The sequence below is a fragment of the Pelodiscus sinensis genome, chromosome 6 (genome assembly GCF_049634645.1).
Source record: "Pelodiscus sinensis isolate JC-2024 chromosome 6, ASM4963464v1, whole genome shotgun sequence".
Lineage (NCBI taxonomy): Eukaryota > Metazoa > Chordata > Testudines > Trionychidae > Pelodiscus > Pelodiscus sinensis.
This window is the reverse complement of record NC_134716.1, coordinates 43,645,786-43,668,930: the sequence shown is the minus strand read 5'-3', so window position 1 is coordinate 43,668,930 and position 23,145 is coordinate 43,645,786. Positions and strand designations below refer to the sequence as shown.

The 23,145-nt window shown below is 39.7% G+C and overlaps 1 protein-coding gene across 7 annotated transcripts in view; it reads right to left on the bottom strand.

Moving 5' to 3' along the window:
* ERCC6L2 (ERCC excision repair 6 like 2) overlaps window positions 1-23,145 on the bottom strand; it is a 126,016-nt gene that overhangs the window by 9,847 nt on the left and 93,024 nt on the right. For 6 of the 7 annotated variants that reach the window (XM_075931826.1, XM_075931828.1, XM_075931829.1 and 3 more), the window contains one exon: window positions 5,895-6,082. In XM_075931826.1, the coding sequence (XP_075787941.1) occupies window positions 5,895-6,082 (188 nt within the window). Of the gene's footprint in view, window positions 1-5,894; window positions 6,083-12,342; window positions 12,540-23,145 lie in introns of those variants that run through there. The other variant, XM_075931831.1, reaches the window with a different exon arrangement.

Below are 23,145 nucleotides of genomic sequence, written 5' to 3'. Positions count from 1 at the left end.
AGGGCTACTCAACACGTGGCCTGTTTGTTTGTGGCCCGCGGTGAGGTTTGGGTTTATGCGGGGCTCAACACGTGGCCTGCAGATGGGATCCTTTGATCATGGCCTCCACAATAGCAAGTCAATATAATGGTCTTCGGTTGATATGCGTTTTAGTAGTTAAATTCCTGGACTGTCATTGCTCATTAAAAGTGTTGTCATATGGGTAGAAATCGGGTAAATATTGCATTTTATTAATATCAGCAAAACTGACTTAAATGGGGTCTGTGTGTTGTGTAGTCTTGCCTTAATCTTTGTATTCATGCTTGTCAGTGTGAAAGAAGTTATTTGCATACATTTGCATGTATATGCAACCACACTTAAGTTGCATCCCTCAGCATGTGCTGAGAGTATCATTGTGTCCCTGGGGCTTCCAAAGTTGAGTAGCCCTGATCTAAATGGTACTTGGTCATGTTGTGAGGGCAGGAGACTGGACTTGATGACCTCTCGAGGCCCCTTACAGTTCTAGGATTCTATGATTCCTATTTTCCTTTCCCCATCCCCACACATTGGGCCTCTTGTCAATAAAAGCTTGAAAGTTTGCAGCATTTAGCTGCAGCATCTCACACAAGTCTGTTTTTTGCATCTAGTTCCTGTTTTCCTCAAGATTATTTTCAGTCACTCACAGCTTTGGTAGAGTACTTGGCTACAAAATTCCTTATTATCAGATTTCTGTCCAAGGATATTGGCAACTTTCTAAATGAAAGGTTAAATCTCAGGAACTAAGGAAAAACAAAGGGGAATCCTACGGTACCTTAGAGTCTATGCGCATGTCAACACTAGGAAATTATTCTGGAATAACTTATTTCAAAATAATAATTCCCAAAATAAACTATTTTGAAATAGCATGACCACAGTACAGGGAAGCCTCAAAATTAGTCTGAGGCCGGTTCCCTTCATGTGGACATGCTACCTCAACTTAAGAGCTCCAGGAAGCACTGAGGAATAATTATTTTGACTGACTCTGGGAGTAGTTATTTCAAAATACTAGCAGTGGAAAGTCCACATGATTGCTATTTTGAAATAACTATTTTAAAATAAGCATTACCCCTTGTAGAAAGCAGGAGTTATTTCTTCAAAATAACTAGTCTGTTATTTAGAAATAATGGGCTAGGTAGTGTGGACGTTCCACTTGTGTAGACCAGGGCTAACAGATTTATATGGGCATAAGCTTTCATGGGTAAAAGTGAAGATGAAGTAGGTTTTACCCACAAAAGTTTATGTTCTAATACAGGGGTCTCCAACCTTTTTAACCACAAGATCAATTTAAGAGTGATGTAAGATCTACTTCAAACCGAAATACCTTTGCCCTGCTTCCTTCCTGCTCCTGCTCCACCCCTTCTCCAAGGCCTCACCCTGCTCACTCCATCCCCCTTCCTCCTGCATCCTCACTCACTTACACTAGGCTGGGGTAGGGTGTTGAGTGCAGGCTCTGGTCTTGGGCCAAAGCGTTTGGAGTGAAGGAGAGGCCCCGGGCTTAGCCCAGGGTGGGGGATTTGGGTCCAGGAGGGGATTCAGGGTACAAGCTGTGGGAAGGAGTATGAGTGCAGGGGGACTCATATCTGGGGCAGGAGGAGGTTCAGGGCTGGGTCTGGGGTTTAGGAAACAGGCTCTGGCTGGGCACTATTAAATTGAGATGGCTTCTGGGTGGTTGAGCAGTGGGGTTAAGGCAGGCTTCCTCCTGCCCTAGCCCTGCACCACACCTGAAAGCAGATGGCATGTACAGCAGTGGCTCCATGGTACTATGTGCTGCCCCTCATCTACAGGCACTGAGACCACAGCTTCTACTGGCCATGGGTCCCCATTACTGATGAATGGTAGCTGCAGAAGTGGTGTCTGCAGGCAAGGACAGCATGTGGAGTTTACTCCAGCCACAACCGGTTAGGCATTTTAGAACTCATTAATCAAAGAATTACATTTATGTAAGAGAGAAATGAAAATTGTGAAATGCACAGACCAGTCAAAAAACCCAAAATAACCCACTTTGCAATCTGTAAAAGTAGTAACAGTAACCCCCCATGTATGTGTTAGGTCGGGGGATGAGAGTGAAAGACAGTGTGTATGTATGAGAATGACACACACACACACACACACACACACACACACACACACACACACACAATGTGTGACTAACAGATTTGCATTGCCAAGCTTCCTCCATCCTCTTCTCTCTGTGTGTAATTAGGGTTCAGAAGTGAGAGAACGAGGTACCCCCTGACATCAGCAGCCCTCTTCTTCTCCCTCTCACACTCTGCATAGCAAGCAGGAGGCTCCCGGGGGGGCAGCTCCAAGGCAGAGGGCAGGAGCAGCATGACAGTGGGTGAAGTGGCAATTGAAGTACCAGCATTTGATAGCTTCTTGGCCAAACCAGTCAGGATCATCCGTCAGAGGCTCCAAGATCTACCAGAAGATCCCGACTGGTTTGGCCAAGAAGCTATCAAGTGCTCGTTGGTGACCACTGCCCTAATATATCTGTTAGTCTTTAAGGATATGTCTACACTTGCACCCTAGTTTGAACTAGGGATGCAAACGTAGGCATTCGAAATAGTCAATGAAGTGGGGATTTAAATATCCCGCACTTAATCAGCATGATCTCGTTGGCGTCTTACTCCGAATGCCAGCTGTTTTGAAAATGAAATTGCTTGCCGGAATGCGTTGGTTCGAACCAAATCCCTAGGTTCTAACTAACGTTACTCTTCAAAAAATGAAGAATAACGTTAGTTCGAACCAAGAGGTTTGGTTCGAACTAATACATCCTGGTACGCACTTTCACTTTTGAAACAGCTGGCATTCGGAGTAACGCGCCGGCGAGATCATGCTAATGAAGCGCGGGATATTTAAATCTCTGCTTCACTGACTATTTCAAATGCCTACATTTGCATCCCTAGTTTGAGTAGGTGCCATAGGACACTTTCATGTTTTTGCAGATGCAGACTAACACAGCTCCCCCAAGGGAATTAAGAAGGTCCCACCTCTAATTTCAAATGAAATAAGACTATTTTTCTTATTATTAATTTCTAAATACATTTTCAAGGTTTTAAGAATCTGAAGATTTAGTACTACTATGAAGTTAAACTATGTAAGTGATACTCTGACAGTTCACTTTCCCAATCTAAATTGTTTATCCAAATATTCAGCTGTTCCATTTTTTCCTCTCCTCTCACCCCCATAAAACAATTTCTAGAAGTACAAAATTAATGCATAGCAATTTAGTGAAAAAAAGCTATTAAATATTCCTAAGTTATACACATTGCACATTTTCCATGTAACTGGAAAGAATCCAGTGGGTAGAGTGTGTGTTAAAAAAAAAAAATCACTATAAAGATATCAAATAGATTTTTAAAATGTCAATCCATGCAGGGTCATTTTCAAATTATTGGGAAAGACCTCTAAATAATTCAGGTCAAGCTTCCAATTTCAGGCCAGACGGGCAGTTTTATTTCATTTTAACCACTATGCAGATAATTTGCTATTTAGTGTGGACAATGGTTTCTGTTAAAATAATTAATCATCAACATATTTAGAATAGCTACAACAGCATTCTGTTTTAAAATCACTGTAAGGTATATATATGCCTTGGGCCCCCCTCAGCTATCCAGACACCAGCTTTTACAGAAGGATGTTCCATACCTTCTTCCCTAGAGAACACACTTTATTACAAATACATCTTCAAATAATTTTACTAGCTCCCCACTTATTTCAGAATCCAATCTGGTATTGGTCTCCCTTTCTTCTAAAATGCACACATGGACTTGCTTCAGATGATTTAATAAATTTTCTAATTCCTGGTTTATTTAGTAACCTTCCTTTTCTATTCCTACACTCTCTTTGACCATTGTTACCATGAGAATTTTTTCTCTGAAGTTCTTGCCATCTGCTACAATGCTCTTCTTTCTCTGCACTATTATAATTTAAATGTTACTAATTAGTATTAAATAATGAGGAGACATAGGGTGGGGGCAGGGGAAGGAGAGGGAAGAGAGGAGAGAAGAGAACATACATAAATGAATCTTTTTCCAAACTGGGGGTCTGCAGGAGAAGGGAGGGTGGGGAAGCAGCACTGAGGTGGAAAAAAGCCCTATTTTGGAAAACTTGAATCTGTTTTTGTTTTTAAATCTGTTTAGTTCTTGTACAATCCTTTTGCTGAAAGAGACTAGATCTGGACAATGCCAGTAGCCAGTCTCCAAATCAAGCTATAAAATCTCACTGTATATGGTTTAATAAATTTAGCTGCAATATTGTACAGTGCATTGACTATGGGCCCTGCTATGAGAACATCTGCATAGACATTTAATACTTGACATGTTGATTCAACATGTTGAAATGGTTCGTGGGTTGTTCCATTTGAGCTCAGCCTGACGGATGATGGCTATAAATTCCCATTACGTTTTAACAAGAATTGGAATATCAGATCGGTTTTAAAATTCCGAAACTTTGATTTTCAACAAGTCATTTATTTTATCCATCCAGATTGGCAGTGAAATATCAGACTACTGTCTGCGTACATTTTCAAATTGGGAGGAAGAGAGAAATCTTTCAAAGCCTAGCCCCTCAAGGAGAAGACTACACCTTCCTTCCCTCCCACGTACTGGCACTTGCTGTTAAACACATTACAGATTCATCACTTTCCAGAACTCCATTTGTAAAATAAACACTGTTCAGATTTAAATAAAAAATTAAAAAAGATCTTCCAGTACCTGATAAAAAACCTGAATGAATTTTCCCAGAAGTATGTTTTCATAGCCAAGTCATAAATACACTTGACAGCAAATCACAACACCATGCACATTCCTGAATCTTTTAAAATATTAATTGATCTAAAACTGGTAATACTGCATCTTCCAAAAATCAAAACTTCAATCTCTTGTCAACACGACTGTTTGTTCCAGAATGAATTTTTTAATAAAGTAGTGTTCATAGTAGAGTTATACTCCTAGCAAGGACACTAACAACATCCTTAAACATATCATTTTTATTCTGGAATAACTGAAATTCTGATAAGCACTTTCATCTTCAACTCCACATTAATAGTTTTGATCTGAGAATAAGCACTGAATCTCAACACTCTTGTGAGGATGGTAGGAAGATATTGATCTACTTTTTCCAGTTTAAGGAAAATAGTACAGGAGTGCATGGCAGACACACTTGAGTGGCAATATCTGCAAATCTTAGTCTGAACTCTCAGCAACTTAAATGGGAGTTTTACCTGATTAACTGCACAATCGGACACATAAAAAACTTTGAATACATGCACAGTTTCTAAACCAGTGGCTCTCAACTTATTTACTTCTGTGGGTCATGTATGCAGTTCATTGTGTGATATGTGGGTTGCATCCATACAATATATATTATACCTGTATGACCTCGAGAATGTCATAATGGACTGCAGTCTGCTGATTGGGCCGCAAGCATATACCATGGCAAAATGGGCTAAAATCCTTTCTTGGTGTAAATCTATTGACTTTACACAAGTTACACTGGAATTATTTTGGCCCAATAAATCCAGTAGGAGGTCCTCAAATTGCCTCATTTAAAAATTATAAAAAATGTCAACTTTCATAATTTACTGAACACACAAAAACTGCATGTGTACAATTTCAAGTAATTCGCATCTACATTTTAAGTCATCAAGTATGGAAAAATTGTTGTGTTGAATAAGCTACAGCATAAAGGCAAAGTTTCCAGTTATGTTTGCTCTTATCACAGAAAATCCTCAATAACCCAGTTCTGCCTTTTTCCCCACCCCTTGTATGACTAAAGTTTACTTGAAAATAAGGAACAAAAAATAACACGTTCCTAAAGTAAAAGTTCTCTGTAATTTCTAGTTCTTCCTCATCCTCCCAGCTCACGAGTCTCACCTGCGAATGCTTTGGGGTGTCTCTCCAATCAAGAAGGTGGTTGGACCTATTCTGTGAACCTTTTTCTTCTTCTGGAGTACTCGATGTGTAATGCAAAGGTGAGAGTGCTTACTGTTTTTACTTATTTGCTGTTCTCTCTTAATGTTCTCTCTTGTCACCAACATGGCTTCCTGAGTTTCCTTTTCTCTCTTAAAAAGAAGAAAAGAAATATAAAACATTCTTTGTCCGTATGTCACAAAATCCTTAAAAATAACTCTTCTAACAGTTAACCGATTAACCGGTTATGGTTAATCTCCGCGAGCAGAGGCTGCCCCAGTCCCGTGGTCCCTGCTGCAGATGGGGGCTACTCCAGCACAGCTGGAGCAGCCTCTGACTATGGTGATGGTGATGGTGAGGTGTGTTCTAGCCAAGCTGTCCACCCCATTTAATAGATTAACCAGTTAAACTTAACATTTAACCAGCTAACTAATTAAACAGTTATTTTTTTGAAACGTGTAGTAATTCTGAACTGTTTGCTCTAATTTCATAATTAGCTATTGTTTAGCAATTAGCAAGCTAGCCTGGGACTCTGAAGATCCAACATCGATTCCCTGATGAGCCACAAAGATCTTGGGTAACTTTGGAGAAATCACTGAGTCTGTCTTCTCAGGTCTCCACCTATAAAGCTGGGATAATAGGACTTCCCTGCCTCACAATGGTAGAATGAGTATGAACACACTTAATCTTACATTAAATCCTAGTACAGTTGACTAGCACAATGGGGCACCAATCTCAGTTGGAACCTACATCGTTATACAAAGAACCTATTCACATATTAAAATTATTGTATTGACTCATATACATCCTCTTTTCTTCCTTGCTACATTTGGCAAGATTATACATGCCATCGAAAATTCCACTTTAGCTTCTGTTTATTAATGTTTTTGTTACATGTCTGCATACCTGCCGCCTTGTGCAGAATTTTCAGTTACTTAATACCCGTTTGCTTTTCAATATTTTCTGCAATCAATTTCTATTTGATGCATTCTAACCTCCACTGCACTGTTTGCAGAGCCTAGGATCTCACATCTGTTCTCATTATATTACCATGGCAAAATACAGATCCAACTTACAGGGACAAGGAGGCTTTAACAATGAAAATAAACAAATTAAGGACACCAAAGATTTCAACCTTTACTTTGGCATGATAAGGGCACAATTCCAATCATCATCAATGCTGCAGTGAACTCTTTCCTAGGGTACCAAAAACTGAAGTCAAGCCTCTAAATTTAAAAAAACCAAGGCCTTCACTTTTCAAAAGGAATTTTATGATACCCAGAAAACAACCACGTTATTAATAAACACCTTCTAAGATGTTACAAATATTTTAAAAATTGTACTCTGAATATTTTAAAAGATGTATACTTTGCATAATTATTGTTTGAATATATATATTCAACTTTACACACACACACACACACACACACACACACACACACACACACACACACACACAAACAGATTTTTCCTCTGAAAATTGCAATACATTGTAATAGAAAACCTAAAAGTTTGGATTAAAAATAATTTATTTTGACGGGTCAGATATTTAAATACAAACTATTTACAGTAGAAAAAATGATCTCATAAAATATCTATTATTCAGCTCCCTCAGGGAATCAGGAGCTATATTAAACTATATAATTTAATTAATGTAAACATACCTGCTGTACAGTACTAGTCTAGACATGTCAATGTCTTCCTTAAAAATATTTTATTACTCCCTAAATTTTCATCCATTTATCTCTTTCATTAGAGAACACAAAATAGATGAGGCCGCAATGCTTTGGTTTACACATCTGTTCAAACACAAAAGATTAAAAATCTTTTTCTTTGGGATAAAGCCAAATCTTGTAAACACACTGAAAGTCATAAACTTGCTAGTCTTTGCAAAGAACCAGAATCACTGTAAAAACATACTGCTAACTGTAAATAAACTATCACAAATGGCATCTGTAATTTTAAAAGGACAAAAACTTTTAAGTGTATTTACAAAAGTCTGTGAAACTCTTATCCTGCCCAAATTAACTGGTCATGGTTTCTGCATGGAGGTAGAAAAAGTTACTGTAAACACAGTTTCCCAAGAGCTAATGCGAGGGGAAGCCTAAAGCAACTATGAATTACCTTTGAAAGTTTTAATTCAATCTTCTGGACAGAATCCAATTGGTGAAATGGACCCACCACCAACTTATGTTGAAGTAGAACTACTGGCATAATTTCAATTTGAGAAAATGTTCATAATTTGACCAAGTTCAAATCCAAGTATAAACCCAAACAGCTAAGCAATTTTCAAAAAAGACAAACATTAATTTTGAGACAAGAATGGAGGATTAGCAGAGCTTTTCTTAGGAAACCTTCAGTCTCCCAGGACCTTATTCAAAGACCATTGACTTCAATTAAGATGGGATCAGACCTAAATGGAGGAAGCACGGGGCTGGAACCCCGGGCAAGGTGCTTATGTGTGGAGGAGAATGGATCTGCACCAGCAGAAGTGGCAACGCCAGAGCAGCCAGCCCTCAACACTTCTCTACCACATCTCTGGCCCTCCCTCAGCTCTTACAGCGGTGCTATGGAGTGGCGCTCTAGTGTCAATTTAAAGGGCCCACAGCACTGGCTATCACAGCTGCTGAGGTAACAGGGGCCTGGGCCTCTTTTAAGTTGCCATGCCCCAGGGCAACTGTCCCCTTGATCTTCCCCATCCCCTATTAGCAGGCCTGTGCAGCAGTATGTTTTGCACATAGGGAAGTGAAAATATTCCATGAATCATTTGACACAATTTGAGAAATTCCTTTTCCCGATTGTTTACTTTCAAATATCAATTTTTCATATAATTACTGTGGAAAATTAGCAAAAACATCACAGGAACATTTCAGTTGTTCCTTTCCTGTTTTGTTACTGCTTTGAATTGGAGTTCTATATATTACTCATTAGGCCTATCTCGTTTCCTCTTTTTCACTCTGGCATTGCTAATGTTATTTCCAGTCCCCTCTCTTCATGGCTGGCTTCTTCTCTAATCCTCTGCTTCGAGTCTATTTCATGCCAGCAACTTCCTTTCAACAGCTGCCCTTTCCTTGGTCCTCAAGGGCCTTTCCACTCCACCTACAAATCCAACTAATTTGTTATAAGCCCTCCTACATCACATTCCATGTGGACACTGGCCTCTTTCATTTGCATTACCCCATATATCTTATACATCTGAATCAGGCACCATTCCTGAAAAGACTGATTGAATTGCACAGATACAGTTGTACCTCTTTGTAGGATTGGACTTTAAGATTACAAACTCCTTGATACAGTCACATGTGTCATGCATCTGCTGAAGTGGGTCTTTGCCCATAAAAGCTGATGCTCCAATAAATCTGTTAGTCTAAAAAGTGCCACAGGATTTCTCATCACTTTTGCAGATTCAGACTAACACGGCCACCCCTCTGCTATTTGTAAAATGCTATGCTTACTTAATTACTCCACAGAAAAATATGTAGGAGAAAAAAGGGGCATATTCTTTGGACTTTGAAATAAGATTTAGATCTAAAAACAATTAAAAAAAATCAGTAAGCAGTCCAAACACTTTACTATGGCTAAGCAGAGTAAAAGAGGCTGCTAGAGACATACTTTAAAAATTGGAAGTCAAATCCTAGTGAGTAAAATAGAAAGGAGCATAAATTCTGCCAAGTCAAATGACAAAGTATAAAACAGACAGCAAAAGAAAAAAAATACATCAGAAGAAGAAAGCAGCGGATGATCAAAATACCAGAGAAACAGAACTTAAGACAAGGTTGCTGCAGAGAAGCTTGCATCTTTTTTCACTGTAGTGGATGAGAGGGAGATTTCTACACTTAAGCTATTCCTTTTAAGAGATACATCTGAGGAACTGTCCCAGAATGAGATGTTAATAGATGAAGTTTTGGAACAAATTGATACATTAAACAATAACAAGTCCTCAGAACCAGATCGTCTGAAGGAACTCAAATATGAAATTATAGAACTAACAACTGTGGCATGTAATCTATCACTGAAATCAGCCTCTGTACCAGATGATGGAGAATAGATAATGTAATGATCATTTTTCAAAAAAGCTCCAGAGGCAAGCTTGGCAATTACAGGCTGGTTAAGTCTAATTTCCATACCAGGGAAATTGGTTAAAATTGTAGTAAAGGCCAGTAAAGGGGTGGCAAAAGTAAAGGGGTGGCAAAGTTTGCAGATGATGCAAAATTATTCAAGACAGTTACATCTAGGGATGTAATAGTGTAGGTGGTTAAATGATTAACCAATAAGCGAATGCTACCGACTGCACTCTCCCCTCCCCCTGCAGCTCTGCCAGTAAATTTTTTAGAGGGCTGGCCAGCATATCATAATGGCACATATAAATCCATGGTACACTCACATTTTGAATACTGCATGCAGTTCTGTTTGCCCCATCACAAAAGAAGAGATGTTAGAGTTGCAAAAGTACAGAGAAGGGCAACAAAAATGATTAAGGATGTTTCTGCGGGAGGAGATATTAAAAAGACTGGGACAGTTCAGCTTGGAAAAGAGACAATGGAGGGATGGATATTATAGAGGTCTATACACTCATGAATGGCATGGAGAAAGTGAACAGGGAAGTGTTATTTTTTTCACATAACACAAGGACCATGGATTACCTGGTGAAATTAATAGGCAGCAGGATTAAATAAACACCAGGAACAACTTCTTCACACAACGTATAGGCCACCTGTAGAACTTATTGCAAAGGGGATGCTGTGAAATTCAAAAGTATAACTGGACTTAAAAAAAAAAAAAGAATTAACTAAGTTCTTATTAGCTAAGATACTCAGGGATGGAAACCCAAGCTCTGGGTGTCCATAAAGCCTGTGTGTGCTAGAAACTAAGGAGGGATTTCAGGATGACACTTAACAAATTGCTAAAGTTTATTCTGTACTCTCCCTCTGAAGCACAGGTGAGATGACCATTGATTTGTTCCAATAGTCATTCTTATGTAAGCCCATAGGAGACAAATCTTTTAAATGGACTAGAAGATTCTTATATAGGCCAGCATGTTTTATATCACTATATTAAAACCTTATGAAAATCAGTAGAATCTTCCCCATTCAGATAAGTCTAAGGGAGACCCATTGTGAATTACTGAATTCTGTGACTAAGTGAATCATAGAATACTAGGACTGGAAGGGACCTCGAGAGATCATTGAGTCCAGTCTCCTGCCCTCATGGCAGGACCCAGTGCTGTCTAGAAAGACCATCCCTGATAGATATTTATCTAACCTACTCTTAAATATCTCCAGAGATGGAGATTCCACAACCTCCCTGGGAAATTCATTCCAGTCTTTAACCACCCTGACAGTTAGGAACTTTTTCCTAATGTTCAACCTAAACCTCTCTTGCTGCAGTTTAAGCCCATTGCTTCTTGTTCTATCCTCAGAGGCCAGGAATAACAATTTTTCTCCCTCCTCCTTGTGACACCCTTTTAGATACCTGAAAACCGCTATCATGTCCCCCTCAATCTTCTCTTTTCCAAACTAAACAAGTCCAATTCTTTCAGTCTTCCTTCATAGATCATGTTCCCTAGACCTTTAATCATTCTTGTTGCTCTTCCCTGGACCTTCTCCAATTTCTCCACATCTTTCTTGAAATGTGGTGCCCAGAACTGGACACAATAATCCAGCTGAGGCCTAATCAGCGCAGAGGAGAGCGGAGGAATGACTTCTCATGTCTTGCTCACAATACACCTGTTAATGCATCCCAGAATCATGTTTGTTTTTTTGCTACAGCGTTACACTGTTGACTCATATTTAGCTTGTGGTCCACTATAACCCCTAGATCTCTTTCTGCCATACTCCTTCCTAGACAGTCACTTCCTATTCTGTATGTGTGAAACTGACTGTTCCTTCCTAAGTGGAGCACTTTGCATTTGTCTTTATTAAACTTCATCCTGTTTACCTCAGACCATTTCTCCAATTTGTCCAGATCGTTTTTAATTATAACCCTGTCCGCCAAAGCAGTTGCAACCTCTCCCAGATTGGTATCATCTACAGACTTAATAAGCGTACTCTCTATGCCAATATTTAAATAGTTGATGAAGATATTGAACAGAGCCGATCCCAAAACAGACCCCTGCAGAACCCCACTTGTTATACCTTTCCAGCAGGATTGTGAAACATTAATAACTACTCTCTGAGTACAGTTATCCAGCCAGTTACATCCACCTTATAGTAGCCCCATCTAAGTTGTATTTGCCTAGTTTATTGATAAGAATATCATGCAAGACCGTATCAAATGCCTTACTAAAGACTAGGTATACCAAGTCCACCATTTCTCCCTTATCCACAAGACTCGTTATCGTATCAAAGAAAGCTATCAGATTGGTTTGTCATTATTTGTTCTTTACAAATCCATGCTGGCTATTCCCTATCACCTTATTATCTTCCAAGTGTTTGCAGAGGATTTCCTTAATTACTTGCTCCATTATCTTTCTTGGCACAGAAGTTAAACTGACTGGTCTGTATTTTCCTGGGTTGTTCTTATTTCCCTTTTTATAGATGGGCACTATATTTGCCTTTTTCCAGTCTTCTGGAATCTCTCCTGTCTTCCATGATTTTCCAAAGATGATAACTAAAGGTAAAGTGAAGAAATGAACAATAAAAAAAGCCAGAATCCTGTATCACAAGACATATATTGTATACGTAGTTTAGTTCTGATTTTTTTTAATACTGGTGTATAATAAAACTAGAAAATATACTACTGAATATATTTGAAGAGTAACAAAGCTTTATTAGTGACAAGTCCTTACTTCACAATCTTTTCACTCTTTGCTGAAAAGCGGGAAGAGTACTGCTGACTTGTGCATGTCAATTTTGAATAGTGTGGTATAATGAAATGTTAAATAGCATTCTACTGCATTAAACCAGAGACCCAGAAGCAAGAGTTAACATTTGTCAACAAACTTTTTAAATGTTTTGAAAAAACACAGCCTGGGTTCTTTTCCCCATAATTAGAATTCCAGACAACACCTGGATATGAAGTAATGTGTTCAACTATTTTCTACCAATTTATTTGAAAGAAAATGCATATGCTTAAGGACTCCAAATACATGATGATATGCAAAATACTTTACAACACAACTGAAGACACAGCATGGAAACACAGGAGGCTTTTGGTCAGTCAATATACCATCATTCAGCGACATGATACTCCCAAGATAAAAGTATGTTTATAACATTTTCTAGTTAGCCTGTTTAAATGTATTTATTTGTGTCTTTGGCTCTCAATCATATATATCTATATCTATATATATAAAAAGAAAGCAACTAGCAGAATGGCAAATTGACACTATTCTAATAAGCTGTAAGTTTGGTGTTGCTGCAACATGTATTTGGCAGGGCATCTATCCAACTTCAGGAAACTCCCCCTCTGTCCAAGAGGTTAAAACCTCTGCTAAATAACTGATCATAGGCTTATTCGTCCTCTAATAAATTCATTGCTATATTATTTAAAACCCTCTCTTTTGAAATTAGATTTCTCACACTTTCATTCCTCTTAAACCAACGTATTAGGGATGTCCAATGCAATGGCAGAGTAATGTCTCTGTAGCACTGAAGGCAAGAAATTATTGACTTACAAAATACGAGATTCTGTCTAGTCCATCACAATTTTCCATGCTCTCAGATGAAAATCTGCGCCAGTGTAGTCTAAATTGAATCACTAAACACTGACAATATATTTTCAAACAAAACCCTCTATGGTGAAAGTCAAGTGTCAGAGATTAAAGCCCTTCATATACCCAGCATATACCAATGGAAGTGTGAAAGTAATTGTTCCTTCCTAAGTGGAGTACTTTGCATTTGTCCTTATTAAACTCCATCCTATCAAATGGCAGCATCTGACTATTTTAAGTCTCACAGCCTTCACTCAACCCTTCACATGTACTTTGTGAAGGTAAGAAGTGTAATTGGGATAAATACAAGATAAAAAGGGAGTGACCTAATAATCACTGCTTCCAGATTGACATTTTATCTTCAATCCTCCAGCCCACTCAGGCACTTTTTAGTAATGTGTGACAGTCTAAATACCCTCTCACTTCAAAGTGAGAGGGATCTTTTAAAATGTGTAACAGGCCTATAGTAAACACAGTTATTTTCTGAGATAATTTCTATGTCCACTTTGAAGGCATACAACTTTTATATACTTTCTTCCTGCAGAGGCTATACTACTGTACCCCAAGCAGAACTGGCCCTACATGTTATGGAACCTCAGGCAAATAAAAAGTGTGGGGAGCAATTCAGCTCCCCCCCATCTATGATTTGTATTAATTGGGCTGCCTTATGCCTGGGAAATCCTCCTCATCCTGATTTCTGATCCCACAGCAACTTATCTCACGCGTTAGTGGGAAAGTCCAACTAGGCAGGGGGAGAGCACATTTAAAGTAAATGAACTGTTGTTACACATAGCGAGTGCTGGAGTTAAAACAGAGTACAAAATGGAGGCATCAGAGATGGTATTCTACCTGAGCATCTGCTGTGGGGCCCCATTCAGCTGCACCGGTGATTGTACAATGGTAATTTTTTCCCGACATAGTTCCTAAACCTGTGGCAATTCCTCATTTCTTCAGGCTGCTTCAATGACAATATAATTCCTTCAGAAACTGTGAGACTTGTTGAAGTACTTCAGCATAAATGCACTATGTCTGAGGCACACTCTACCTTACTGCCTGTTCCCTCACTCAAACTATCGTATAGAGCAGTTTTCTTGCAAGATCAGGCTTGCAGCCATCATTTCCCCTGTGCATCTTTCCTCTGCTCACAGCCAGAGAGCAGTATTAACTGGCTTCTCACTTCAAGGATTTGCTGGACAAGCCTTACCTTGTACAGTATCATTATTTAATTATTTTCATTTCTAAAAACAAACAATACTGTAACTATTCAAATCTCTAGGTGCCTGCCATCAGTCATACAAAATTATGAAATACAGTAGAGAAACCCAGTCCAACTGTCTCCTTAACATCTACCTACAATGAAACAGCAAGCAAACAACCATTCTGCCTTACACCTAACCCCAGTCCCTTCAAAAGCTGAGAGAACAGATTGAGCTGGCACTTTGTCATAAAGGTCAGACACTGGACCACTGAATTTCCTAATGTGGCTCATGCACAATCCTGAAGAGTCTGTTTACTTACTTTTCCCCTATTCAAACCCAGATTAATAGTATCAAGTTTGCAAATGAATTGCAACTCTGCAGTTTCTATTTGAAGTCTGTTTTTGAAATGTTTGTTGTTGTTGAAGAATGGCCACTTTTAAATCTGTTACTGAGTGTCCAGGGGGATTAAAGTGTTCTACTGGTTTCTGAAAGTTACCATTCTTGATGTCTGATTTGTGTCCATTTATTCTTTTGCACAGAGACTGTCCGGTTTGGCCAATGTACATGGCAGAGTAGCATTGTTGGCACATGATGGCATATATCACATTAGTAGATGTACAGGTGAATAAGCTCTTGATGGTATGGCTGATTTGGTTAGGACCTATCATGGTGTCAACTAAGTAGACATGCGGACAGAGTTGGCAATGGGGTTTGTTGCAGGGATTGGTTCCTGGGTTAGTATTTCTGTGGTGAGGTGTTTGAATAAGGACTGGGAATGGGTGACTCACTATGGAAACAATTTTCCCTTTCTTGGCATTCACACCTCCTCATCCACTGTTGGGAATGGGTCACATCCACCCTGTCTGAATTGGCCTAGTTAGTACTGGTCCGCCACTTGATAAGATAACTCCCTTCTTTTCATGTGCTAGTATTTGATTCCTGCCTATGTAATTTTCACTCCAGTGCATCTGACGAAGTGAGGCTTTGTCCAAGAAAGATTATGCCCAAATAAACCAGTTAATCTTTAACGTGCCACAGGACTCCTCGTTGTTTTTGCAGATACAGACTAATATGGCTACCCCTCTTACACATAGCACAATGCAAAGCACATTTTTTTCATAAACTTTCTTATCTGCAGTTTTCATTTTATCTGGTTATATTTTGAGTATTTGCTAGAGCATATAAAAATCTGCAATTTGAGATTACTCTTTAACACTTCACTTAGGTTTCTTCCACCAATCATTTCCAGACAAATAAACATGAAGCAAGACTTTCTTCCGAAGAAAGTCCACTACCCTGAAAGCAAGGAGCTGCTCAAAGAATAATGTAGTCTCTATCACTCTTCCTTAGGGATCATATGCATTATGTAGTCCCTCTTCAACAAGTCTGTATATTCAAAAATCATAAAACAGGTAGCTCAGCAATCACTACGGAACAGCTAATGTTATACCATAATACCTTTACCTCACATCTGATAGTCTGAAAGCAGACTTGTTCTTTTATCTGTAGATCATCAAATAATGAAGGTAATACTGTAATTACAAGTGTTAGTATTTATCTAATGTAAGGTGTCTGTCATCATAGTAGTTAAGGATTATGTTTTAAAATGACTCCTGAAGTTTACACTGCCTTTAAGTAAGGCTGATTTAAATTACATGTAAAAATAAAACTGCTAAAACTATAGTTTGGTCTGTTTTACTTATAATACAAAATGTTAGGGGAAGGCTCTTAAAGTAATTACGAACCCCAATATTCAATTCTTTATCTTAACTACTTCCAAAAGGAAACCTAAAGGAAACCAATTCTCTGCAATTTCAGATCTTTCACCAGACCGAATTTGGTGGTAGGCTTTTTGAAGTTAATTAGAATATTTGCTCATTAGCATGAGTAAGTGGTTTAGAGTCTGTCCCCATGGAATTAATATTTCATAACACCTTAAAGCTCAGTCTGTGGAATTCTTTTTTATTCAACATATATTCTTCACATTATGAAGAAACCAACACCACTATAAATATTAATGTATGAGCTGATTAAAATAAATTCAAAGTCTTTCTGAAAGATGTAATAATTAAAAAAAAAAAACAGTAAGTAACAGAACCTAGGCCTTATTCCAGTCCCTTTGTGGTGCAAAGCAGTGAGAAAGCTGCCCTCACTGAGCTCATAAGGATTCAAAGAGCTAATCTAGCTTTATGTCACCACTACTTGCCCCTCACTGCCGAAGGCTAAGAAACCAGTTGTGGGTGTTGGTGTGGCTGGAATGCTTTCCTACTCAAGTGATCCCCCAGCAAGTTTAACAGTACATATAATAGTTAGTCCTACCATGAGTGCAGGGGACTGGACTAAATGACCTCTCAAGGTCCTGTCCAGCCCTAAGATTCTATATTACAAGACTGCTGAGGCTCCTCTTAGTTTGTACTGGAGTTTGAGCCAACCTCTGGTTGCTGCAGGGACCAGTAGGACACAAATGTGATGAACAGTCACCTTTGCTTCCTTCTAATGTGTGGTGAGATAGGCAAGAAGAAAATGTTGGTCATTAACTGAAGTCTGCTGAAACTTTCAAATGTAGCTCTTTAACAAAGATTTTGTTTGGGAATAGTGCTGGTAAAAATCAATCAGAGCAAGTGGTTCTCTGTGAGGGGACTGATTCCATTTCCCACAGTATTAGCCACAGTTCCTTTTATATGGCCACAGTCAAACTATCTGCCAATATCGAAGGTATCCATCATGGACTGTATTTAGCCATGCTCTCCATTTTCATCAGACCGGTTTACACAGGGGCCAGTATTTAACTGCTTTTTATTTTTATCTTTTTTTTTTTTAAAATCACTACTCCTCAATTACTTACTGATAACTGCCCAACAAGAATGTTCCCACCAACTACAGAGATAGGGCAGAAGTTCTCAGAGTAATAAACAGCTTCCCTACTTCCTCCTCTTCCATGCAACACTGCCTTTTTGAGATGCTCAACTTCAGATTAGCCTTAGACACTATTCCTGAAATTATAGTCTCAGAACTGAGAAAGTGTTGATAATAGTCAACCAAGGACAGGCACATCTCTGTACTCTGCACAACTGTCTACCTCTCATTACTACTTCTCCAAACTGAGAGAAGATATTTCCAGGAGCAACAGAAATTTCTTTTCCTTTTTTAACTGGTTAACAGGATTAATTCATTCAAACAACATATGGGCTTGGTGCATCAGAAAATCTAACCACAAATTAACCATCATCATCATCATCAGTATAATTTAAAAAAGGGAAAGAGAACCACTAGTCTGTGTCAGAACTCAAGACCAGTTGCTAATTATTATTCTATTAGAAGCCAGAAGACCTTAAAATAACTTCTCCAGCTCTCCACTACTGCAGGTAGCTCAGAACAACATCTCACCAACATCTATATGTTTTACAAAATTGTGTGCATAATATATTTAAAAAAACACATTGAAAGGGTTAATTCCATAATATGCTGAAACAGTAACCTTAATAAAGCAACATTACTGTAAAGCAGCATAGCCTTCTCTATCCTGAAAGGGCAGAATAATGGAATGTTATCTCTCCAAAGACTACACATTGTAAACAACCTATTCTTCCCGGTGGAATGCAAAAGCTGTATAAATACACTGCAATCCATTCTGCTATAGCTAGTGGAAATCTTTTATTTAAGTAACCTAAAAAAATGCCAATATAATACAAATACGATAAAGAGGAGTTCTTAATAACACAACTTTTGTATTTACAGTATTCTGAGCAGCACTTAAACCTGCATTGACTGTACAAAGGACATTTTTTTTTTAGACTGACAGCTTGCTTAGTTCTCTCATTTACACCACACTGCAATAACATAAAGAGGGGTTTACCATTAATCCAGGTTTTACTACAAAGCATCCCGTTATTTCTCTGTCAGACACTGGCAAGAGTGCCAAGTGTCTGTCATCCAATTCAAGGGATTAAGTCTTCTTTTATAGTGTGATACTTGTACCAATTTACAAAAATACAGATATAGTTTCTTAGAGATGGTCACACTCTATATTTTGGCCAGGATTCATGCCGCAGAGGTTGAATATGACAGCTGGCAGGAAGCTGAGGGGAGAATACATCCTCCCCCTTTTCAGTAACCACATTTCAGTTGCCATAGTAATTAATCCTCAATTGAATGGCTGTCTTTGTACATTTCTTTTCAGTAAAACTTTAAGTAAACTTAAGTTGAAAACATGCAGTTGACTGAAGAAAAAACTCCAAACCAAAGCTCCACATAACACACAGGTACAGTGTAAGTTTTGTGACTACATTTCCATTTACTGAAAGCAAATTACATCTCATGTAGGATATTATCAGTTTTCCAAAATATTTAAATATGCCCTGTTTTTATAATGATTTTATTATTGTTTTACGAAGTAAAATGTCCCCCTTCTTCAAATTCTTCTCCCTCCCTTTAAAAAAGTCCCTTCAGAAAAATATAATAAAAATCAGGAAAGAAGTAAAGGAAAGGACATCCTAGACCCCTCTGCCTTTGAATTTTCACGTAGACTGTTTCAGAGGTTGTTTTTGCCAATTAACACAGAAATTAATTAGGGAACTAATTATGGAATCCAGACATTCAATTCAGGATAGACTGGAAACTGTAGAAGAGGATGTTTCATCTTGGTCTGAGAGGCTTTTCTTTCTTTTATGTTTAACTATCCTCTCCCCCTCACTAATAAGAGTGCCAGTTACCCCTCCCCTCCCAAAAAAAGCAAAATATCATCAAGGGAAATAAATTATGAACATTCACTCCTGAAAATCAGCCAGGTTACTAGAGTCTTCAGTCACCCAGGGCATAAAAGAAATGGAAATGCAAACTGTTCAAATATTTACTGGGCAGGTCAGCTCTGAAGCAATATGTGAACTGTGTTTTTTTCATAATATTTACCTCACCCAGGAATTTACCTCACCTAGGAGGAATGTGTAAAAGCTTGATGTTGTTACTTGCACAGCTGTTGTGACTTTTGGTCCTTTTCTTTAGCAAGGCAGAAATCAGTGAGCATTAAAGACTATGATCTGGGTTCTTCATCTTTTTAAAAAATGATGACTACAAAAGATCACACTTTTCAATCCACTGCTCCATTTGCACTAAATATTTTTCCCTCTTCAGAAACTTTTTCCGTTTGAAAATATTTCCTTTTTACATGATTTCAACCTCTGGCAGAGAATACAACACAGGTTTTCTTTGTAATACATGGTGACACACCGTCAATCGAGGTACAGGCAGTCCCCGACTTACGCGGATCCGACTTATGTCGGATCCGCACTTACGAACGGGGCTCTCTTGCCCCGGAGCTCACATGCAGCGGTCAGCCACCTCGACCTCTGGGGCGAGAAAAGCTGCTCCCGGTGCCCCTGGTCTGCTGGGGACCGTCTCCAGCAGACCAGGGGCATCGGGAGCAAAGCGGTCTGGCGCCGGAGCAAAGCCTCAGAGGCGAGGCACCCCCCCCGCTGCCGCTTTGCTCCCTGTGTCCCTGGTCTGCTGGGGGGAGGCGCAGCTAGTGTGCCCCCCCCCCAGCAGACCAGGCTTTTATTGTGGACCCTGGGGCAGAGCAGCTGGGGCGCTGCTGGTTGGTCCCGCAGCGCCGCTCTGGGCACTACTGGACCAACCCGGCAGCACCCCAACTGCTCTGCCCCAGGTGTCCTGATTCAGCCGCTGCTGGTCAATTTCAGCAGCGGCTGAATCAGGACTCCTGGGGCAGAGCAGCTGGGGTGCTGCTGGGTTGGTCCAGTAGCACCAAGGAGCGGTGCTACTGGAGCAACCCAGCAGCACCCCAGCTGCTCTGCCCCAGACGTCCCCAAGTCAGCCGTTGCTGAAGCTGACCAGCGCTGACTACAGGAAGCCCGAGGCACAGTTGCTCTGCCCCGGGCTTCCTGGAATCAGCTGCTGATCAGTTTCAGCAGCAGCTGACTTGGGGTTCTTAAGTTGAATCTGTATGTAAGTCAGAACTGGCGGTCAGTTTCAGCAGCGATCAGTTCCGACTTACATACAGATTCAACTTAAGAACAAACCTACAGTCCCTATCTTGTACGTAACCCGGGGACTGCCTGTACATTCCTCTTGTAATAGTGCTGACAATATTTTAAACAAATATGTGGATTTTCATGTACTGACAACAACAGAAGTATAAATCATTTTTATGAAAACATGCTGAAAATGATGGGTCTTCTGGATCCCATTAAAGTAGTTGAGATGGCCAAAGCACAGTAAAAATTAACAGGGAAACTTTTTACTTCAAGAAGAGCTTTCTTTACACAAACCAGTTCTATGGACAGGAAGCCCTCCTACCTTAAATTGCACCTATTGTTAAATAAACAACTGCTTATTTTGTGAAGATGTGAACATTGGAGCAAGGGGCAGCTGTGGACTTTTGGCTCCCCCCCCCCCTTTTATGACCTTTGTATACAGGAGACTGTGGAGCAAGTAGTCAAAATTCTGAAACCTGGCAAGATTCTCCCATCTATGCCTTGCAACACTGTGCTATCAAAAAGCTGGACACATTTTTGTAACCACTTTTTGGGGAGGAACGGGGGAGGGAAGAGGGCAAAGCTTTTTCATAAACCTTTGGAGTTTTGGGAAGTACACAGCATAGCAAGCTCTTGAGATCTGTGGAGGAGTTTAACATAAAATTATCTTATTGAAAGATGTAAGGAGTAAAGTTTTCTATTGTCAGAGCATCAGATTCTACTGCTTGATAATAAGACCAAAAGAGACAACCTGGCAGATGTGGAAGACAACTAGAGAACCTATTATATTGAGTTTCAGACATAAAGTTCAGTTATCAGTATGCATGGGACATGAAATGGTTTGTTTGTCCAGTGTGGCTATAGCCACACACTGATATTTCAGGATATTTAATCACAGTCTCCTGAACAGCAACTTACAGCACATCCCAACCACATCACACCCGGATCTTCAGGACACCCAGGCTTCATTCTAATAAGGGGAAGTTTTATTTCTTCAAGTAAGCTAGCGTGGTGGAAGGTCTCTAGAGGGAAAGATTGTTGAAGTGACTATCAGAGTAATACCTTTTCCTTCAACTGCATCCTTCAAATAGTTAAATTTTTAAGTTGAACAGGCTGAGATTGACATCACTAGCTCATATTAGAACATCAACCTGAACTTTTGATCTCCAGCATGAAACATGCTCTTTACTAATTTGGAGTTATTAATGCCTGAGTAAGTTCCACGTGAGTTGTATCTACAGGTAGAGTTAAAATCTAGTTTGCCCATGAGAAGGGACCTCTGCTCTGTCCTTAAGCATTTTTTCTTTGAGATGTGCGTCCTTCTTTTGACATTCTGGTTTGCTATTAATAGATACAATGCTGATTATTAGCAGGGAGCTGGGAAAACTGCTTCAACTCAAACACATCTGTTATACAGGAGGGACACATTTTAATTGCCAACCTTTCTTAAGTAAATGCCACAGCTGGGCTGGAGCAGCCCCCGTACCACGGGCAGGGCCTCTTCTAGCCTGCTTGCTTCTGACTCTGTGGCTGGGATGCCAGCTCCCAGCCCACGCCTTGCGGGAGGAAGAGGGCTGCCGGCTTCCAGCCCACACGGGCTCACAGGCTGGGAATCAGCAGTCTTGCATGGTGTTAGAAGCAGCAATCCTCTCTGACTCCCGCTGCCAGCCCTGTGTGAGGCTGCTGACTCCCAGCCCATGAGCTGATGTATGCTGGTTGCTCCCCCCACCTCTCCTGCCCCACCTGTGGCTGACTCCTCCCATCTCACGCAAGCATGGATTCAACAGACTGGCACCTCCACCTGTTAAGAGTGATGCTTACTGGGTAAGCAGTTAGCTGTTTACATCCCTAGTATTTAGATAGTTTACTTATAATTGTTTTCTTGATATAGAAGAGTCGTAAGTAACAGAAAAATAGGTTTGATATGTTGGTAACACCACAGAGACTCCATATATAGCTGTAGATTTCTGGTCCAGTCTTGTTTGTTTCTGAAGTCTAGTACTGCTGCAACAGATTACTGGAAGATATTTTCAGATGGTGCTAGAGTAGTCTCACCGCTCTTCAATATGTGCTTTTACTAAGTTCCCTTTCCTATCCTGACAGGCCCCTAGAACTAGTGTAAAATTATGTATATTTCTCCCAATCTCATCTCAGACTTGTGAGGGATGGTAAAAACTGATTAACAGAATATTTAAAAATCTACTGTGTGATCCAGGGGTGGGCAATGATTTTTGAAAGGGGACCACTTCAGAAATTTTCAAAGTGGTCGCAGGCTGCCCTGGAAGAGGCAGGGGCTTTAAATAGAAACAAGTGAAAGGACTCATGCCTCCCCTGACTTTTCCCCCCCTTTCAGGAGGCGAAAATACTGGACACCTGGC